Genomic DNA, 23,102 nt, shown 5'->3' on the forward strand with positions numbered 1-23,102 from the left:
GAAGCCCCTACCAAAAGAGAAGAGTGGCCCCAGAAACCCCTGATAAAGCTATTCTTCTGATATGGGGGGACAGGTTAACTTGACAGGTTTAAGTTAAATTCTTCCCAATGCTGACATCAGGGCACATTTTGAGGCCTTACTCTCCTGAGGATCAGGCAGTATTACAAAAGTAAATACATAATTAAATAAATAAGAAAAAAGAAAGAAAGAAAAAAAGCCCTTTCTTTCTCATGGATTTGTAGCTGCAGGTTACCCAATTTTGGAGAATACCAACGAATGGGCTGCATGTGGATATGTAATTAATATTTTCTATTTTTTAAATTGTGACAAAAGAGGTCAACATCATATTTTTCATTACTTATGCTGCAATTGGAACCAGTTCTGAGGACCCTTACAGTGAAGGCCAAACCAAACCAGACCAGGCTTCTACAATCAAATATAAGCCAACCTCAACCAGAACCAAAACAAACCAGAGAGGAAAAAGAGAACTTCTGTGGACAATCTTTAATCCCTCTCTGACTTGAAACCACATTTCCCCCAGTGAAGGTCAAACCAGAGTTTCCTTTCAGATGTCAAATATTATCCATCCCAAATCCAGAACCCTCACAAGAAAAGTAAAACTAGAGGGACAGAAATAAGAATCTGATCACTTGTACCAAAGTGACTCACAGGGTAGGATGTCTTCACACCCACAGAGCCTTTCTACAGTGGAAAAGTGAACCAGGGGCAAGCCCTGTGAATGGTCCCTGCAACAAGTGGCCTAGACAATTGTTTTAACTTGTGCACAGGTCTCCATAGCAGCAAGTGATGGAGAAACCACGGCAAAGGTCCTTTCTTCTTGGCTGTCTCACCAAGTTGTTACCAAACTAGGCCCATTTTGAACAACACACAATATGCCACTCACTGCAATGACAAGTATAAAAAAGAAAGAGAGGATTTGTGAGTTGACAAAGCATGAAGGGACTGGAGACCACACTAAGGTAAAGTTTATGGGTTTTTCTGGGATAAAGGTACAGGGTAATTTAAGGCACAAGGAAAGGTGACTGGAGGTGAAGTAAGCAATGGTTTACACGTGTGCAATACAATGCCATGACTCTTCTCAGGATGCATGTCCAGAAGCTATTGGTGTTAGCAGATATGAGTGAGGAATTTATGGCCCTAAAAAATATCAAAATGTCACCCATTTGACATTTGCTCAGGCCCAAGTGGAGTCATTGGCTTCAACAAAAATGGGCTTCAAATTCCTGGAAAGAAACCTAGGCAAATGATTTCACTATGCCCACACACGGGGACATGGTGAAATCATTTGTCTGGTTTTATCTACAGCAAAGCTACTGGGAGGTTAATAATATATTGCTCAGCTCCATGACTTCCAAATTTAGTCATTTTAAATTCAACTAAAAGTATGAAAAGAACAACAAGTGAAGCTGGAGTTTCAGTTGTGTTTCGATTGAGACTGAATGCCAAAAGTAGAGGAGAGTCTTTGTGCACAGTATTTACTCCCTTGGTTTCTCACTACTACTGTGGACCTCTGAAGAACTTGAAGAAAGTCGTGATGAGTAAGTAAAGGAATGGAAACAGCTGAAACAATTCATCCTCTTGCTTTCACTAGTACTAGATAGAGATAAAGTATGGCTGGAGGCTGTCTTGGGGCTCAGAGAAAATAATAATTTGGAGTGAATGTGTGCATGCCAAGAGGAAAAGCCATAGTGACATCTCCTAGGAAACAAAATCCAAGGGTGAAAGGAAGATCAGTAAAGTAAGGGAAGGAGAAAAGGAGGAAGACCAAGGGGAGGGAAAGTGGGCAGGGAAGGGGGGAACTGGAATTGAAATCAAATTCCAAATATATATAATTTTGTCAAAATGAACCCAACCACTATGTATAACTGTTATGTTCCAATACAAAAAAAGAAAAGGTTTCAAAAAAAGTTGATAGAACCAAAAAGATTATGTTTCTTAGTTCAGATCTATTATACAGACCTGATTGCTTTGTTATTATTGATATTTTTGTATTTTTCTGGTTTAAGGCACATCTTTTCAAAACCCTCTGTTGCTTAATATTGGCTAAAATGAGGTCTTCTGGCAGTAAATCAAAGTGTCACTTCTCCACTGAATTGAGACCAGTAAGATCAAAGAATGGAACAAAGCTTCTGTGGCATGGGACAAATATGCTTGACTAATAATCCAATGTCCTTAGAGGACATCGTTCAGAGACTGGGGAATATTTTATGGAGAAACCTGTCCAACATCACCCACATAACTAGCTGTCAAGGCATGGATGGAGTGATTACACAAACTAACAGTAAAGCCCTTCCCCTAGCTGAAGCTATTAAACAACTCAGAACTTGCTTCCTTTAGGAAAATGCATCTGAGTCTTTAATATTCAAGTTCTGCACACTGATGCTATGATGGACAGCCAGCCAGAGGACATGAAGCCTCAACACTGAAGGCTGACTAAACAGGAGAATTTGAAACTGACTCTCTCTAAAATTAAGGGGATGTATTTAAAATTAAGGGTAATTAAAACTCCAACTGTTATAACTTCTGAACTTCCTCATGTTGAGAACAGAAACTACCCTTGCACTGGCCAGGCATCACTGACATGATGATCTCTAACACAGACTAGCTAAACCTTCAGATGTATTTTTCCTGTCTCTTGCCCATTTCATCACCTTCTTCTCTTATAGAAAGCTTTCTTGGCCCTTGAGTTTTCCGAAGATGGAAATTTGAAACAAAAAGGTTTCTTTTATCTTTCTTCAAAGCTGGCTTTGAATAATACTCTTTTTTCCTGCCCATTTGACTCTGAGTATTTGTAGAGCATCATAAGCACTAAATTCTAGATTCTTACTCCTCTAGAACAATACTTCTTCAGGGTAATAATTTGGTAGTTAAGGTTGAGAAAGTATCCCTTATCCAAAATAACTTGTAACCAGGAGTGTTTGTTGAGATATATCTCAACACCTGGAAAAAATCCATATATATATATATGTATATATATATATATATATATATATATATATATATATATATATATATATATGGATTTTTATATATATAAGAAATTTTTTGGGGATGGACCCAAGATATTTGCACATTGTACACATAATCTGAAGGTTATTTTATACAATATTTTTAGCAATTTTGTGCATGATACAAAGTTTCATGGTGTGGAATTTTCCAGTTGTGGTGTCATAGTGACCAATCAAACATTCTCAGATTTTCAAGCAATTTCAGATTTTGGGGTTAAGGACGGTCAACCTGCATAAAGTTTGATGCACCTATAGTCACAATATTCAATTCCAACCTCTTTTGTCTACTTTCTCCATCAAAGATTGAGAGAGGTAGGGTTAACTTTCCAGTTGCAATGTGATTTTGCTAATTCTCCTCATATTACTAATAGGTATTATTTTCTGTGTTAAAGCTCTACTATTCAATCCATGTGATTCATGGTAATCAAATCCTTGAGTATGGTTTCATTTATCGATATTAAATAATCTTTCAACAGGCCCCAGGTTCACCTTATACTGTCATTTATCAAATGACACTTTTATCAAATAACACATTTTTAAAACAATTTGTCCTTCATACATCTTTGTAGATTTATTTTTTTAACATTATTTTGAACATGTTTTCAAATTTCTACAGATTTCTTTTTCATTTTGTACCATTTATTGGAACTTGTCATTAATAAGAGCTTAATCCTTTTACATTTCTTGCTTTTGTAAAATATCTACCATTGCTGGGAGCCATTAGCCAAGTAGGTATGACAATTTCCTTGCCAACGTACCCCATGTTGCAGTGACATTGAATGTAGGTGACCTTGCTCAAGGACCAGGGCGGATTAGGGTGTTCCAGGTTTAGGATAATCGGGTTTAGGGCGTTCCCAGTTTAGGTTCCAGGTTTAAGGTTTAAGATTATTCCTGCTGGGAATAGGGCGTATCCTGCTGCCTGAGTTCCCCTTGAGTTCTCACGGGATTCAGACAGTATTTTTTGGGAGACAGAAGCCCAGTGGATGTGGATTTTGGGCAGAGAACGTGGATTTCCCCAGAACGTGATTGTAGATGGCTGGTGTGAGTTCGGGAATAAAGAGTTGCTGTTTGAATCTACAAGGTGTGTGGTGGCTCGTGATTTTGTGCCCAGCCAGACTGCGGCATACCATCTTATTTTTTCTCTTTTCAACACTCTCCTATTATTTTCTCTATTTTTCTCTTCTTAGAGTTTTTTTTTATTTGCTCTTATTCTAGTGATAATAATTTATATAATAGATATTATTCTAAATATTTTGTATTTGAATTCAATATTTGTATGCATATCTTCTCAACAATAAGACTAAAAGAATACCATTAACTATTTTTAAATGATAGACCATGTTTTACAGGCAGCATTTGATAGTAGGACATTAGCCAAATGGCAGAATGATTATGTGCTCATAGATATATACATGTTCTTGACCTGATGTATGTTATATTCTCTCCTTTCCAGCACTCATTTCAGGTTGTCTGTTTTGTTTTGTTTTGTTTTTTGATAGCTGTGTTGTTCACAATTTCTTTCATTTAGGGACGGTGGATGCCACCTTCTAAGTGGCGCTTTCACTCCTATTGAGGAGTGAAAGAAGAAGTGATGGAACCTTCACACTTTCATCACATTTTACAGTGTGCAAATGTCTTCGCATTCCTTTAGTTGGGCTTCACAAAAGTCCTAGATATTGTCGGAGGCCACCCTGAACAGGAGCTATGCACACATCTTTTGAGTCTTGAGTAAAGAGGTACTGAGCTGGCATTGCATCCACTGTGATACATGTGGACTTACCTCTGCTCAGCCAGGTGAGGTCCAGCTCTGGGAATGGGCATCACCCTATGAGGCTGATTTACACCCACCTGTTTGTTGTAATACTACCCTTTTCCTTTTTTGGATGGAACATTCCATCAAATGCCCACCCCCCTCAATAAATTGGGCTTCAGAACATGCTCCTGCACACTCTCCCACCTGCCTCCTGTGATTTTCTCTTGCCTGCCTCGTGAGAGCTTACATCTGAAGTGGAGAAGTCTTCTTGAACGGCCCATGAAAAAGGTACGTTTTGTGTGTGTCACCCAACTGACCCCGGTTCAGTAGTCAGCGCTGAACGGGGGCTACCCAGTTGGCACCTGAACAGGGACAACTCGGCGAGAATTTGGAGGGTTTGGCTTTGGTTAGGCATGCTTAGAATTTCAGAGTAGTGGGTTGGAGATTGCAGCCAGAAAGTAAGGGGACAATAATCAGTAACATGGGGAATCCTTCGTCTTCGGAAAAGGCACTCTATTTTGCAATCCTGTAAACCATAATGAAAGGTAGAGGAAAAGAAATTAGAAGAGCCCAGCTCAAAACGTGTTTGGGTTTGCATTTATGTGAAAAAAAAGGGCCAAAACAAGGACTTGTTACAGGTAATTTACTCCGAAGCCCATGTTAGAAACCTGTATTAGAAAATGAGATAGGAAAGGAGAAGAGGCTGCCTAAGTTGCCTTTGCAGGCAACCATCTAGATTCCTCCTCTGACCACATGAAGGAAAGCATTCCATAATTTCCTGTCTGAAAAACATTGTGCTGAGACATTTCTGCTTGGCCTTATTCCTGCTGGTTATGAGTTCTCATGGGACGTTACCCTTGAAATTCCCCAACACATTTGCTTGCAATTTGGGGACCTTACCACATAGAAACAGGACTAAGCAGAAACGTGGAGAGAGGTGTGGTGCAGGGTGGAGAAGGGATGCTGTTGGAATGAGCTCAGCTCACATGGAACTGCCCACTACAGCAGCAACCAAAAGTGGAGGTTCAAAGAGATGTGACAGCACAACAGCACCTACTTCAGCCCACCCCTCATACGATGCAGATCCACTTATGTTCACTTTAAATCCACTCTGGACAGCTTGAGGGAGAGGCCACTTGTAGTTTCTAGAAAACACAACATGGAGAAGTGTAGAGGTTCAGTGGAACTAGCTTGTTCCCATTGTTGATCATGATCACATTTTTCTACATGTGTCTTCCGCCATCCTTTCTAGAACTTCCTCATTCTTGGCCATTGCTTCAGCTGTACTCTAAGCTGCTTTCTGGTAAACTTATCCACACCTTCACTCTGGAAGCCTCAGAGACTTGATTGCAGAGAGAACTGAGTTACTTTTGTGAATTCTCTGCCTATTATATGGCAGTAACCCCAGCCTTCAGGATTACAGGGATGACCAATATTATAACTCCTTTCTCTGCTGCTGTGACACCACTGTGGAAATCCCAAAGTGACTAAGTGGCAGACACTGTTAGATTTCATAGAAAATTTCCTGTACTTCCATGTGCCCCTGTCTACCTACTCTTCAGGATTCAGGACCTCTAATACATCAGGTCCTAAAGGTGCAGAAACCTAAAGCATAAATTCTGCAAATGAGTTCATGAAAATGATGCTGAGAGAGGCTGGTATTGCTTGGTTCATGGACCTAAGTATTCCAACGTTTGGGAACAGTTCCTATAGGTTTAATGGAGGTTTTTGCAAACTTATATAAAGTATCAGTAAATACTTTGGACTTTGCAGGTGACAGTGGTCTTTGTTTCAATGACTTTGCTCTCAAAGGGCAAAAACAGCCACAGCCAATATAAAAACATCACTCCATGAGGACCTATATCCCAGTGCAGTGGTCCCCAAAGGCATTAGAAATAATCATTCAATTATTGCATGTCCTCATTTTGCCACCAAGTTGCTAGCTGACCCAGTCTCCTGGAAGGGCATTACCATACTGAAAGCTCAACATCAGCACCTGCTGCTGCCAGCTCAAGCAATAGGAGTGGCCCTCAGTAGATCTACCTTGGCACCAATCCCAGGCATTGTAGGATCCATTGACAACCTCCAGCCTCCATTCCTGCCCCCTTGACAATTCTCTTCTAAAGCCCACTGAACATACACTGGAGTCAGCAAAAGACATTTAAAAAATCAGCATTACTAGTTTCAAATGTATAAAAATGCAATAGATTCTAATAAATTTGAGATCTAAGGTGCATGAGAATGGCTTCAAAGACAGAGAAAGTGGTACATGTACTTCCTCTTTAACATCTCTCCAAATTACCCACTTTTTCTTCCCTTCCTCCCAACATATTGAGGAACCTTTCATAGCAGCAGTCTTCTTGCAGTCTTAAGCGATATCCCAAGGGAAATAACTGGAGAATAAATATCAACTGACATTTCATTTATTCCCACAAAATAGATTGGTTCCTTCTATTCTATATTAGTTCTGACATCCAAGGAAATAAAAATAAATTACATATGTATACATACATGTTCTTAAGTAAATTTCTATAAACTAATATTTTATCTTTCAGCTTATGAAAAATAATTCACATTTTGTTAAAGTTCCTTCACTTAGAAGGCAACAAAATTATAATTATATTGTGTGTTTGTTGCCACAATAAAAAGTATGTTAAAAGGCAATTATAGTGCAAAGAATAAATAAAATATGATCTACTTTATTATTAATTTTAAAAGAAGATATTGATAATTTGGGTTGTTTTTAATCTGGCAGGTGTATATTGTGTATAAATATGGATATATATTCCTCTCTGTGTATTGAAATGTGGATGTAGAGAACTGTAACATACAGATACAGAAAAATTCCACCAAAAATAAAAAAAAAAATTGACTTTGATATCTACATAATAACCTGGTAAAACAGATGTTAAAAGATGCATTAGTCAAGTGTTATAAAAAGAAATAATATTATTTAAAGTAAAGATAAACATCAACAGCCATGTCCCTATATTGACATTGCAGCAATGTGGCAAGGTACCCAGTGATGGCTAAATGATGTTCCAAAACACCACAGTTGCAGGGGTCTACATCTGGCGATTTCTTAGATCCCTTCATTCCTGTATTTTCTTCTGAAAATGGGAGCTAGACACATTGTGATGTCCTGAATTGGATCCCAGAACAATAAAAGAATATTAATAAAAAATGGTGGAATCTGAAACAATTATGCAGTTTGACCAACAAGGATGTTTCAAGGTTCATTTCTGACCTTTGGTGAAGCTTGGAATATAAAATGTTAACATTATGGGAATCTGGGAAAAGGACACAGGTGGAAATTTCCACACTATCTTTGCAGCTTTTCTGTAAATATAAAATTATTTAAATATTAAAAGCTTATTAAAAGTGGAAGAGAGACTTAAGAATGTACCTGTGCACAAAAAAGAATCAAACAAACTAGTAACTCACAAACCTGAGCAGCAGTGATGTTCTGCTAACAAGAGAGGGGAACATAGGAAGAGGATGCAGGGACTGGGAAGGTGCATGTGGGGTCTTTTGTGCTGGTCACATTCTAATTCTTGGCCTGAACTAGTGGCTGCCACATGTGCTTTATTTTGATGCTAACTCAATGAACTGTACTTTTTGTTACATTGCCCTTCAATAAAAGAGAAGTTTTAAAGACAAACTTACAGTACTGGTAAATAGTTTTCTACTACAGGTAAAGAGTTAAGGGAGAATACAGAAATAAATAAGTGTACAAATATTGGGAGGGTCTTGTGTAGGCACAGATATCCAAGTTATTAAACCATAAGCGTAACATTTTCAGAGCTGAAAGAACATTGGAAAAGGTCACAATCAGCCCTGACAATTCTTCATGGAGGCACCTCTGCAGGTGCTCCTGTAGTGGGAGGGGCAGGACCTGACATCTGTGTCTTAGCAAAGCTCTTAGGAGATTCTGATGCAGCCAGATTATATACCACTGAGACATGCAAGGTGGTAAAGTGAATTTTCAGAGCCAGAATGTCCCAGAAATGGCACAAGAGCCTCATTCCCAGACCCTGGCCCTCAATTAGACCTGCAGCCCAAGGGTTCCAGTTAAGATCCCTAAACCTTTACAATTCCACTAGAGAATATCTGTAAGTTCAACGCCTTCAATTACCTTATCCAAGACGTGATTTTTTATCATCATGGATTTTTTTTCATTCCAGAAAAAGCACTGATTTTCCAGAGTAATTCAGGTTTCATACTTCTCATACAACATTTACACATTTTATTTATTTAGTGGTAGATCACATTTAATGGTAGTTTTTACAGATTATTAAAACTGGAGGGCTACTAACCTGCCTACTCATTTTGTGCATGGGGAACCTGATGCCAGAGATAATGGAAAGTTGTTATGAGTTTTTAGAGACAAGTTCTCTCTTTTCAGGTCAATAAATTAGCCTGAATTCTTCCTAATGCTTACATTCTGGTGAGATAAATTGATACAATATGAAATATCATTAGATTTTGGGTTTTGTTCTTTGATGCATAATTCAGTTTGTTGTGGTTTTTTGATTTTCTGTTGAAAATAATTGTTCCTGATCAACAGTGTGATGGAACTGAACAAAAGACAAAAAAAAAAAAAAAATACTTAAAGTAAATTAGTGTGCTTTTTAAATGTGAAAGTAATTTGCAGTAAATGAAAGTGAAATTTAAGAATTTCTTTTAAGGTATAACATTCTTAGGTAGGCAATTATGAGAAAGATAAATATTAGAATATCCAAAGCCAGATGATTCCTCCACAAGCCCCAAGGTGAGAGATCCATGTCCTGCATTAACAAGAATTCTTCACCAGAACATCTGAAATTAAGCAGAAAATATAACTTTATTCCTAGCATCTGTGAAGTTTTGGTCAATTTATTTGCTTTTCCTTAAAGAAAACTATGGACTAACAATATCTTCAAAATTATCTCTTCACATACAATAGCTATCAGTCATTGAATGCAGACATGTAACTTGATACTATGCTAAGCAACTTGCATATAATATCTTACTTAATCCTTAAAATGTATATCTATCATATTCATTTAAGGGGAGGGGAAGTAGGCTTAATGAGCTCAGCCAAGTTTATAGTCACAGCCCAAGGGACTTGCTGAACCTCACTGCAGAAAAAGGAAAATCCTTATGACATTGGACACAAACTTACATTACATAGCCAGGACAGTGATTGCCGTTTGTTATATTGAGTGTTGGACAGAAGTTTCTTCCCAAAAACTCATTGTGCTGCAAAGCCTATATAACACAAAAAGCAAGGCATGATGGTTTTAAATTTCAAAAACTTTTTGAAGAATTGTCACAATTGAATCCTCAAGTGTAGTCTTTATAGTATTTTGTTATTTGTTCTTTTTAGATATACATGAGAGTAGAGAGTAGAGTGCATTTTGGCATATTATACATACACAGAGTACAGCTTATTCTAATTAGGAGCCTATTCTTATGGTTGTACATGATCAGAGTTACCCTGGTCATATATTCAAATACAAAGCTATGAAAGTTATGTCCAATTAATTCTACTGTCCTTTCTATTACCGTCTTCTGTCTCTTCTCTTCATTTCCATTTGTCTATTCCAATCGACTTCTATTCTTCACCCCTATTGTCCCTAATAGTGGCTTAGTATCTGCATATTGAACAGAACATTTGGCCTTTGCTTTTCTGGGGTTAGTTTATTAAACTTACTATGATATTTAAAGACAAACCAAGTTTCATATTTGCAGTCTGTCACAACAAAGTGACTGAAGTTGTTAATCAAGAGGTCCAGAGTTGGGATGTTGTTTCCAATTAGCCAAGAAGGAAGAACTCTTGCTAGATAACCTCATATCCCCTACCTCCTGCTCTCTCTGTGTCATCCTACAACCTTATAATTCTAATGATACATTGTTGTTCATTAAACACTGAAGACTTATTATAATGAAATTTCCTGTTCTTTTCATGAAAACCACTTATAATGATAGGTAGTAGACTCTTGGTTACACTGTATTAAGGCACTTTTTTTTTTTTAGTTGATTAGCTTGCTAAACAGGGTTGAGTGTTACATAGCCTTTGTTTCTTTTATAATTTCCCTTTCAACATGATCTATGTATTCTAGTCTCCCATCTTCTCATTTCCTTATTGAATAGAAACAATGTTTTGCATCAGTCAATTTTTCTGCTTTACTATGAGATTTATCCTCCCCACCCTTTCTCACCCTCAAACAACAGGATGACAGAAGGAAAACCCCAGATGACTCCCTGACCTTGTGGTAATGAAGGCAATTAGAGATTCCCCATCCATTTCTCTTGAAAAAAAATTCTTGGGTGGGAGATGGTCCTAAGTCAAACCAGGGAAGGTAAAATGGGTAGGTTTTATTTTCTCTGTTCCCATCTTGGAGACACACTCACAAGGGCAGAAAAGGACAGCTTACCATAAAGCCATAATAAGGAATGCTGAAGAAGTGAACCCATGAGAATTGAGTTATCCTGGTTCCAAAATACAATGACAGACCCAAAAGAATCTACACAGAGAAAAAGTATGAATTAGAACAGTCCAAGGATTTCAAGAAGAATTGTAAGAAGATGCTTTCCAAGAACTCTACAATCTTCTAAACATTTCTGCTAGGAACAACTCTTGAAATTTTTGCACTTATTCTACACATTAACCTTCCTTTGCATGTTCAAACCTCTGCATGACTAAGGCTGTTTATAGTTTTAAGTTAAGGAAAATATACTATAAATATACTATAAACTATACTATAAAATAAACTAAAAAATAGGATTCTTAAGTTTTTAAAACTACTTTATAATTATACTATGTCAATTCTTTGTCCTCAACTTCCTCTGCAACTGTATATAATGAAAGATTAAGAAGTATCTAAAGAGCCCAGGTTCAGGACCCATGCATACAGATATCCAAATCTATAAATGCTCAAGTCCCTTTATTTTTAAATAGCATAATGCTTGCACGTAATCCCAAGTAAATTGTTTATACTTTAAATATATGTATCCTTCATATTTTAAATCACCTCCACATTTATCATAATATGTAATAGCATAGAAATGCTATGTGTGTAGATTTTACCATATACATATAGCCATATATACTAAGTAGCTTAGGGAATAATGAGTAAAAAATAGAAAAAAATGTACATATTTAGTACACACACAATTCTTGTTTTGTAAGTTTTCTGTTTGTGGTTGATTGCATCTTAGAATGCAGAATGCATGTACTATGGATCTTATTGTGCTCACTATTCTAATTATATTCCTACATTGTGTTGCCCCTAATAATCCTGAAAATCTAGAAACATATACAAGAACATTCCTGAGCATCACATACCCCTCTCTACTCCCATATGTTAATAAGTGTTGTTATTTACAGTGTTTGCATTTTGTATTCATGATGTTAATATTAAATTGGGCTTCAGAATTGCAGGCTTCAGGTTTCCCAAAGGCTAGAATTGATAAACTAAATAATGCAGTGTAGTGCACCAGAAAAATGTGGTAAATCTCTTCATTTAATGCAAGTAAAAAGCAATATAACAATGCTGACTCAGGAAGGAATATTGGAGATGAATGAGAGGAAAGGCTGAGTTCCACCTCACTCTTGTCCGAACCGGTGTGAGGTGTGTGGGGGTATGCACACCAATGATAGTGCTGGTGTGCCTGCAAACATCAGACTTGACCTAACAAGTGCCTGATGGACAATATGGACTCTCTGAATAAAATGCAATTTTATGACTGGCTTTTAAAATTCTACATGGAGACTTTTAAATAAAAAATCAAAGTATCAATAAATCAAACAAAACATCTTTTTTTTTTTTTTTTTTTTTTTTTTTTTTTTTTTTTTAGATTGAAGTACATTTCCTTTACAGTAGATGAAATATAAACAACACTTATCACTTCTCATTAATTATTCATTGGTGGTTGCCAAATTCGGAAACAGAGAACTAAACTTTGGCAAGAGTATGTGCTAAGCCATGCTTGAATGGTTCTGCCAAAATGAACCCTAATATTATGAATAATTATAACTCAATAATAAGCAGTGTTTAATAAAGAGTATGTGCTTTGTAAGTGTCATTGGAAGACATCTCTTCCTACTGTAGTTTGAGCATGTCTCTATAGCTGATGTTGTAGTGGATGGAATGTGGACATTTATTCTATTTATCTGTTGATTCATTTATGTTTGTGCTAATTTTGAAAGCATAAATTATAAAGACTTAGTAACCTATATTTTTATAAAAAAAGATGAAAGAAAAATATATTAATGTAAGAGATCCTCAGGATCCAGGACAATGGGGACCTAAAACTATAGATTTTAGAATTTCCAATAATTTTAAAATATTTTCAAAATGCAAGAAGCATCGGAACTAGACTGTTGTTACACTTCTCATGGAGCTTCATTTTCACTTTGGGGGGTAGTAAATCCAACCAAACCTCTGCTGCTTACACAGCCAGAAGTTCTCTAACACCAGCATGAAAGGCAGGCAGAGAGCTGTGTGTTTGTGAGGGAATCAGCTAATTTTTCTGTTTTTTGAAGTTCCAATTTATCAATATTTCATAATATGTCACCAAAAAGTCTCTATTAAAAGATCATTAGTAAGAACATGGTGCCTAAATTAAGTAACTAGAAACTACCAAAAGAGATTAGATAACACTCCTTAGGAAAGTGTTATCTTCTCTAATGTAAACTATATTTCAGTCTGTGGCCTCCTGAAAGTATAAGAGTCCCACCTACCAAATCCCCAAATATGGATTTACATGACAGGAAGGTGAAGAAGAAACAAGGGTGAAAATACATCCCAGAGAAGCACAGTACACACTCACCATCAGAAATGTAAAATAGGAGTCCATGATACGGTTTGCAGTATTTCCATCAGTGTGTCCTGCTACTAAGGCCAGGGTCATGGAAATGGATGAAAAAGCTACCGCCAAGAGGGTTAAGAACATGATGAAGAAAGTCTCTACTCCTGGCTTGGATACTTAAAAAAAGAAGGGATTAGTCCAGTGTAGCCCCCTGTGTATTAGGGAATATTTATTGTGCCAATATCAGTATAACATTGAGAAAACAGTACTAACAGGACAAAAATGTCACCCACTATTTCAAACAATTTTATTGTTTCTGTCACATAATTGAGAGGATGTATTTTCAGATTTAAGTCCTTATAGACAAATTGCCACATGGTTCTATGGTTCAGAATAGGACTCTTAAGTTTCTTAAACTACTTTATAATTATCATGAGTTAATGTTCTATGTCACATGATCTGAGGATTTGGGAACGACTACAAGAACACTGATGAGGAATCTAGGGCTCTAGATCTCGTGTCTAATTCTTATGCCATAAGTATTATTTGTAAAACAGAAGGTTGTAAACTCCATTATTGGTTCAAATTCTATAATGTGTTGTCAAAGAAATTTCTGGTGTGTGTGAATGTGTGTGTGTGTGTGTGTGTGGAGGGGGTGGGTATTTATCTGTAAAACATATATAAATGATAATTCAGTAAGTCTGGGGTGAAGCCAGAGCATAATGCACAAATGATATTGTCTACTTCATCAAACAAATAATTTCATTAAATCAATAAACCCCCAAGTTACCATCTTCCTCTCATTTGAAAAGTGAGCAGGGAGAGAATATATGTGTATGAAGATTTCTTTTGTGCCTCTCTATGTGTCTCTACAGATACTATAGATGTTACTGCCTATTTATATTTCATATCTATATTGAGATACATGTCGAGAGAGAAAAACAGTAGAAAAAGACAATAAATATTCCAGCTCCTCTAACACAGTTTCAAATACTTTGAAAAAGTCAGTCTATGTTTGTGTAAGACACACAGCATCTGTATTGTTTTATAGGTGGCAACAGGTAAATTATAGTTTTATAAGTAGTTTTAAAAAGTTCATTTAGAAAGTCTAGAAAAGCATGTACATTCTAACTCGCTATTTTAGAGAAGATACAGTAGATGTGTACTTTCTCCCTTATAGCTTGTTTTTACAGTTTTGGGATCCCAAAACATGTTTGCAAACAGAAGTCAACTTCTCCTCGTATCCAAGAGTAAAGACACATCCTCTTTGTCTTGTTACTTACCAACTATGAAGTATAGTGTACAAATACATACAAAACTTGTCAACAACATCTCCAGTAGTAAATCAGACAAAAGACTTCCAAAGAAATAAGATGACACTCTGTAATACCCACTGGTGGATTCATGTCTATAGAATATAAATATATACCAACACGCCAGGTTAGTTTACAAAGGCAGAGCCCAGAGGAGATGCTGCTGTGCAGACTCTTGCTGCCACCAGGTCTAACCCTGCAGCTGCTCACAGGCCCTGGGCTGATTTCCCAGGCCCTTCCCCCCTCAGGTGCAGCTCCCATGGGGCATCAGCACCTCTCCTGCTGCTGCCCACTCTGGCCCCATATAACCCTTCCAGCAATGCAGTCTGCATCTCCTCACTCTCCTCAGAGACTCTGCTTTCCCTCTGAGACTGGCTCTGCCAGAAGAAAGGATTAATCTCAGTGGTACAAGGGACTATCTTTTCCTCACTTTGCAATGTGAAGGTGATGTTGTTACCCTCCAAGCCTCCAATGTAGCTGAAGATCCCCCAAACTCTTTTCAATTCCATTCTCATGTTAAAATATGAAAATGATTTCCTTCTTTAGTGATCATGCTTTCCAACAATACATGCTTATTAGATACCAAATCTTAACCTTTGCTATTCCAAACACTTCTCTTTCCAAATTCCAAACTGTTTCATCCATGTCTTCATTCCTTTCCTTTCTGGTGATTCCTGTCCTGGGAATGTGGGCATGGGCAAGTCTTTAAACAGTACAAGGAATAAAACCATCCTGCTCTTTCCTGTAAGGCTGCCCTCTGGCTCTCTCCACTCTGTGACCCACTCAGGGCTGCGCTTGGCCATATACTTTGTTAACTTCATATATCCTTTCCAATTTGCTGCTAATGCAACACTTAAATGCCTACCAAATCCCCTGAATTTTTCTCGAGAGGGTCCTTATGACGTATTACTTTTTAAAAACAAAAGACACGTCTTACTCTCTTTACTCCTCACTTTCTCTGAAGAATTGGGATTAGTCGACCACACCTTATCCTTGACATTTCTTTTCCCTGGGTAGCAGCCCTTACATGCTCTTGATTTTCTACTCCATTTAAGACTGCTATTCTCAGTTAATATTGGTAATCCTTATATTTACTTCAAAAGTTTGTGCTGTTCATGATAAATATATTCAATTTAAATTTCAATTTAAATAATAAGGAATGGAATAGTAATGAAACGGAAAGAAATTTTCCAGTAATCCCCATTATCAAATCCCTGGCCCAGTATAGGATGGAAACAGTTTGGCCACCAGCCAACAGTGCTCTTTCTCTGAATAGAGGCCAACTCACACAAAACGCTTCTTCTGGAGCACAAAGTGCTGCACCGTCCATTTGCTGAAGCCACACTGGTAGGCCATTAGGTAGAAGAGCATCAGTGCTCTGTCAGGAGAGAATGGGAATAAAAGCAGCTCAGTCAAGTCACACTGTTAGGTTGGTTTCTTCCCACAGAACTCATTCCAGAGTAGAACGCTTCTGGTTTAAACAGACAGGAAAGCATCACCTCATCGGGTCTCTCCCTGTGTGTTCTCGGTGGGGCCCTAGTTACTCCACATTATAGCACATATTGAAATTTCTGTGTGGTTTGCTGTGCACTGACTTGTATTCACTAATTTTTGTTTTTATTTATGTTAAAGAAATAACCCCAAATGCCATGGTACTAGGAAGTATGTCCTTAGGGGAGTATAAGGTTTAGATGAAGTTATGAGGGTGGAGCCCCTGTGATGTGATTGGTGCCCTTGTAAGAGGAAGAAACCCCAGACACTCTGTGCTATGAGATATGGGGAAGGAAGGAGCCCTCTACAGGCAGGGAGGGACCCACAAAGAATTCTGACCAGCTGGAAGGGGGCTCTGACCCCAGACTTCCAGAATGTACAATTGAAACAAAATGAAGGTTTCTCATGTAAGTCACTGAGTCTATGATGCTTTGCTATTACAGCCTGAGCTAACACTTAGATCAGAAAAATACTTTCATCTTCAGTTTAACTCACAGAAATGCTGAGTATAATTCCTAATATATGAAGAGAAACATTAAGTGAAATAAAGCTCCAAAGGGTTAAGGTATTCAATTCCCCAATTTGGTTTTAAAGTGAAGTAACAAGAGAATAGGGCATGTGGAGGAAAATGCCAGAGAGTGGAGGGCACCCACACAGGACATCAGAAAGCCTGGACACCATCCTTGAGGTGGGTAGCCTATGGAGTTTCCAAAGTGATAAAATGACATCAAACTGATGCTTATTCATAATGAAAATGAATTCAATCACCTGTATGAAGAGTATTAATATGTACATCTCTGTAAAATAATTGAGGGTTAGCAAGCAAAGTGTCCGGTTAATTTAAGCTTCAACAGAAATAAGGATTTCATGGGAGCTTGACAACATCCTTGAAACAGGGATGGGGTTCCCTGCCTAAGCAGACAACTAAACTGACAGGGAAGATAATGGTGTAAACATGTAAAGAGACGATGTGTGCATCATTCAAACGATTTAAAAACAAGGAAACTTTTTTTTTTTTTTTTTTTTGGTTACCAGGGGTTGAACTTCTAACTTTCATCATTTTTATGATGAAAATGTTTGAAATATATGCTCACTAATTTTGAATTGTACATTATTATTTGCTGCATTCACCACCCTGCTGAATATATCTCAAAGGAAAGCAAAACCTATCCTTCTTGCCTTACTGAGAGTTGTACTTTTGACCTTCATCACATCATTTCCTGCATATTTTAGTCTCTGGAACCCCCCATTCTACTGTTTTAAGAGTCCAATAGTGTCAGAATTTACATATAAGTGATAACATGTGTTTTTTTTTTTATCTCTTTGGATTATTTTACTTAAGCATAATGTTCTCTCCAATTTCATCCATGTTGTCAAAAATGGTAAAAATTTTTTCCTGAGGCTGAACAGCATTCCCTTGGGCATACACCCATTTTCCTTATTCATTCCTCATCTGATGGACACTTGAATTGATTTCTGAATTGATTGTTGTGCACAGGGCTGCACTGAACACGGGGGTGCAGATTCCTCTTCAACTAACTGAATTAAAACATTTTGTGTAAATACACTGAAGTGGGATTACTAGATTTAAATATTTTTTAAAAATACATCTTTGTCTTAATTTGTTTAGCTGTCATCACAACCCATTAAGGCTATGAATTCAAAGGAGCTCACAGTCTACACTGGATTCAAACCCAATTCCTTAGTTACACAGTTAGAAGACGTGCTATGACACCACTTGATTCCAAAGAAGAGTACTAAACCACTGGCCTTCACAGCAATTTTAAATGAAGGACTGATAATCATGTTCAAAGGAAGCTCTAACCACTTGGTTCCAGAGAGAAAGCAGAGACATCATTTTCTAATCGAAACAATCAATCACTAATCATCTGATCATTAAAGGAGAGTTAGATGAACCACACACAGAGGCCACTTTCACATAGTCCAAAATCTTCTAAAAATGTAGCAAACGACTTTCAAAAATGCAAATTCAAAAAGGTTAGTGTCCAATTTCTCCAGAAAACATTTGAAAAAACAACTATACTCCTGTATGTCTATGGATTTTTCTACCAAAACATGTGATGGTCAGCTTTTCACTTTTTTAACACTGCAGTTGATGACAGATTTCTCACTATTTTTCCCACTGGCTTCCTGCTGCACAGTATACATGGTTCATGGCTTCAAGACCTTGTGATTATGCTTGGCTTGGTTAAGAAATGCCATCTATGCAGGGCATAAATACTAACAGAGTTGTAAAAAAAAAAATCCAGAGGTTTCTGCCTTTAGAAGGTAAAAAAGTGACTTAACTCTGGAAAACAGAGGTAATAATTGTCTTTTCATAGGTAAACACCATCTACTTCAATAAATGGAAAATTCACTATACCTGAGTACAGAATTGAATTTTATGGTTATTCTTTCATTCAAAAGCAAACAACAATAAGTGTTGGCGTGGATGTGGGGAAAGAGAAACACTCATACATTGATGGTGGGACTGCAAAATGGTGCCACCAATATGGAAAGCAGTATGATGATTCCTTGGAAAACTGGGAATTAAACCACATTTTTACCCAGCTATCCAACTCCTCAGTCTATACCCAGAGGACTTAAAAACAGCATACTACAGGGACATAGCCACATCAATGTTTATAGTAGCACAATTCACAATAGCCAAATTGTGGAACCAACCTAGATGCCCTTCAGTAGATGAATGGATAAAGAAACTGTGGTATATATACACAATGGAATATTACTCAGCAATAAAAGAGAATAAAATCATGGCATTTGCAGGTAAAGAGATGGAGTTGGAGAATACAATGCTATGTGAAGTTAGTTAACCGCCCCCAAACCAATTGTTGAATGTTTTTTCTGATATAAGGAAGCTGATTCATAGTGGGGTAGGGAGGGGGAGCATGGGAGGAATACACAAACTCTAGATAAGGTAAAGGGGCGGGAGGGGAAGGGAGGAGACATGGGGGTAGAAATGATGGTGGAATGAGATGGACATCATTATCCAAAATACATGTATGAAGACACAAATGGAGTGAATATATTTTGTATAGAAGCAGAGATATGAAGAATTTGCCTATATATGTAATATGAATTGTACTGCATTTTGCTGTCATATAACAAATTAGAAAAAAAATTAAAAAAAAATACAATTGGCCTATATCTGGGATTCATTTTAGATTTTCATTATGCATCTTGCTACTTAAAAGCAGAGGGCTTATTTAAAAAATGACATTTTTTTCCTTTCCTTCTTTCCTTCCTTATCTGTGGGGAATCAAGAATAACATTCTTCCTGTCTCAGGCATGGTTAATTAACAAGAAGAATAAGAAAATCAGTGTCATAAAGATGTTCAGACCTGGGAACTGGTACCAACAGTTCTGACAAAAAGCTACCTCAAGCACCATGTGTACATTATGCATATTTTTAAGAGGCACACAATGAGTTTGTCCCAGAATTTTCCCTTAATAGCCCTTTGTTCTCCCTGTACAGAAGACAATAGCTCTGGAAATATTAGTCTACTATTTTCTCATATAATAAAAAAATAATAAATTGATATTTTTTCTTTTTTTCAAATCCTTCTCACCAGGTATAGTGGCCCATGCCAAAATCCCAGTGACTCTAAAGGCTGAGGAAGGAGGATCACAAGTTTGAGACCAGCCTCAGCAACTTAAAAAGGGTCTAAGCAACCTAGTGATCCTCTGTTTAAAAATTTTAAAGAAATAAAAAATGGGAAGTGGCTAGGAATGTGACTCAGGGGTTAGGAGTCCCTGGGTTATATCCCCAGGACCACCTCCCCCTCCCCCCCCCAAAAAAAAATAACCCAACAACAAAACACCATCTCTTCATTATTTGAATTATCATCAGCTCCTCAGGCAAAAACCAAGCTCCACTGTTCTCAACAGTAAAATGGGGATGAGATCATTCACTCCTCTGGCCTTTGGGCCTTGGGAGGTAACATAGCCATAATCATGAAGCATGGAGCCCAGTGCCTAGTGAGGAATGGTTCTCCATAAATGAATTATGATGAGAATCCTGAGGTCTGAGATGTTGAGAATTGTTTAGAACATGAGGCAGCTGTTGAAAATGTCATCAGGGGATGAGTTAAGGGCACATTATGACCTAAACTAGAAAGGATCATAACACTGACTAGAGTGCTTTGCATAGGAGGGTCAGGAACAACTCATTCCCATCCACATATCCTATACTCTCAAGTCACACAAATACAAAAATTGAGGAAACTGTCTCATTACCACCAAAGAAAACATATCAACTGAATTATTTCAAAATTAAAAACATCTTTGCATAAAGGCATTATGAACTCAGTGAAAAGAAACCTACAGAATGGGATAAAATATATCTAAATCATATATCTGAAAAGGGATGAAAAACTCCTAAATATAAAGAACTTCAATCATCATCAATAACAAAACACCCAAAACCAAACGAAACAATTTCAAAATTGGCAAAGAACTTAAACCAAACAGTTCTCCCAAGAGTCTGTGGATCTGTTTTTTAAAAAGAAAAAATAGTAAGTATTGGTGAGAATGTAAAAAAATTGGAACTCTGTGTGCTGTTGGTAAGAATGATACATGCAGTAGAAGAGACTTTGGTAGGTCTTGAAAAAATTAAAAAACTTACAACATGATCCAGAAATTCTACTGCTAGGTATCTGCTCCAAGATATGGTTGAAAGAAGGATTCAAGCAGGTGCGTGTATACCCATAGCAACATCATTCCAATAGCCAAAAGGTGTAAGCAACCCAGATTTTCAGCAGTAGATGAATGGATAAATAAAATATAGTTTATACTTATATACAATTTGGTCTTAAAAGAGAAAGAAATTAAAACATGTTCTACAATTTAGATGAAACTTGAGGACTTTATGCTCAGGAAATAAGGAAGTCATGAAAAGACAAGTATTATATGACTTCACATTGGTGAGATTTCTAGAATGGCCACATTCAGAACAAGAAAGTTACAGATGGTTGCAGAGGTGACAATGATGGGTGTGGGTAGTTACTCTAAGGTGGGTTGAAGATTCCACCTGAGAAGATAAACAAATGGTCAGAGTTGGATGGTGTTGACCAGTGACAACATGCATGTATTTGATGCCACTAACTGTGCACTCTAAAGTGGTTAGAATGTGCATGTAATGTGTGTAATTTACCACCACACACATATATAAATTTTTGAAACTGAAAATTAACTCTTCCATTCAGTTTTCAGTACACTAACTAATCTTACCCCATAATAAAACAGAAATGTTTACCCTGTAATGTCATAAACTTGAAATCTTAATGGATGTTCATGAGCTTAAACAAAATGATGGCATTATCACAAAATGGAGATCCAAATTTACTTACCTATTATAGATTTCAGAACAAATATCCCTCAGCAAAATGAAAATGACACCTGTAACCAGTCCCACAACAAATGTAGAAATTATCTATTCAAAAAGAAAAGTGAAAAATGAAAGGAAAGAATTTCAATTACAGGTAAAGCTTTTTATTACCTAATCAAATCTCTCCACTGAAATATACATGTTAAATGGATTGACCATAGTCACTGAGGAATTATCAAACAGTGATTGTTAATAGAGACTTTCTAAGTTAAAATTGAAAATGTAAGGATTCTGTTTTTTGGGTACTGACAGGACAAGGGAGCAGATGACCAGACAAGCTAAGATTCTTCCCAGTGTCCACCAGGCACTGTCCACAAATGTCACATAGGTTAATAGCATGAGAAAGTCATTTGAAGAAGATGTTTTGGGAACAATATAAGACTTTTGACTTGAACTGAATTCTCATGTTTCATGCCAGTGAATGTGCACAATTTTATATTTCAAGGAGTTCAAATTAAAACTGGATGACTTCACTCCAATTGTTAGAAATAAATGAAATTTTGGGGCTGGGTATGTAGCTAAGCTACAGAATGCTTGCCTAGCTCTCAATCACTTCAAAATGAAGACATAAGTAAAATTTTAATACCACTCAAAAATTTTATCAATGGAATTTTGAATGATAAGTAAGTAGTGATATACACCTATTCAAACTGTTTGGAATTCCCACCTGCACAGGAAAAAGAGCATTGTCACAGTCACCAAAGCACATTGGCCACCTGGGGGCATCCAAGTGCTTCAGTGACATCTCCTCTGACATTGTTGTCTTTCAATACCAACCATTGAGACCTACAGTTAACGTGGCACACCTGACCTGCCAATTCTTTGCCTTTATCACCCATCTTCACCTATTCAGTCTGTGTGAATGTCTACCAGAGAAAATGGACCAATATTACATTTGCTCTTAGAATAAAAATCTCTTAAGGATGCTTCAGTGGGCATAAGGTCAAAGGTTATATTAGAATACATGTGAGGAATTATTCTTATAATTATACATGGGTTAACTATAATAATACAGAAGGTGGGAAAGTAAAGAAAACAAAACACCTTTCCAGTTATCTTGGAAATGTAAAAGTTTTTTTAAAATCTCAATATTACAACAATATCAAGCCATGAACTAATTTGTAATGGACAGTTGGGAAAATGGCAGCCAAGATGCAAAGAAAAGAACCATGATCTGTAAAGAATAATTGTAAGGAAAAGACTCAGGAAAGAAAATTATTGAAATCTTTCACATATGAGATATCCTTAAAATTCTTTTGCTAAATAAGATAAATATTTGGGGTAGTTTTGGGAATTCATTCCACTGTCATATT

The 23,102-nt window shown here is 37.0% G+C and overlaps 1 protein-coding gene across 4 annotated transcripts in view; it reads right to left on the bottom strand.

Annotated features, from left to right (window-relative positions):
• Window positions 1-9,005: 9,005 nt before the first annotated feature.
• LOC139706418 (broad substrate specificity ATP-binding cassette transporter ABCG2-like) overlaps window positions 9,006-23,102 on the bottom strand; it is a 57,117-nt gene continuing 43,020 nt past the window's right edge. For 3 of the 4 annotated variants that reach the window (XM_071614431.1, XM_071614430.1, XM_071614429.1), the window contains 7 exons: window positions 21,752-21,834; window positions 16,180-16,269; window positions 14,862-14,986; window positions 13,600-13,754; window positions 11,202-11,291; window positions 9,947-10,032; window positions 9,006-9,600 (listed from right to left, as the gene is read on the bottom strand). In XM_071614431.1, the coding sequence (XP_071470532.1) occupies window positions 9,453-9,600; window positions 9,947-10,032; window positions 11,202-11,291; window positions 13,600-13,754; window positions 14,862-14,986; window positions 16,180-16,269; window positions 21,752-21,834 (777 nt within the window). In that variant the 3' untranslated portion in view covers window positions 9,006-9,452. Of the gene's footprint in view, window positions 9,601-9,946; window positions 10,033-11,201; window positions 11,292-13,599; window positions 13,755-14,861; window positions 14,987-16,179; window positions 16,270-21,751; window positions 21,835-23,102 lie in introns of those variants that run through there. The other variant, XM_071614432.1, reaches the window with a different exon arrangement.

The sequence above is a fragment of the Marmota flaviventris genome, chromosome 7, assembly GCF_047511675.1.
Source record: "Marmota flaviventris isolate mMarFla1 chromosome 7, mMarFla1.hap1, whole genome shotgun sequence".
Taxonomy (NCBI): Eukaryota; Metazoa; Chordata; class Mammalia; order Rodentia; family Sciuridae; genus Marmota; species Marmota flaviventris.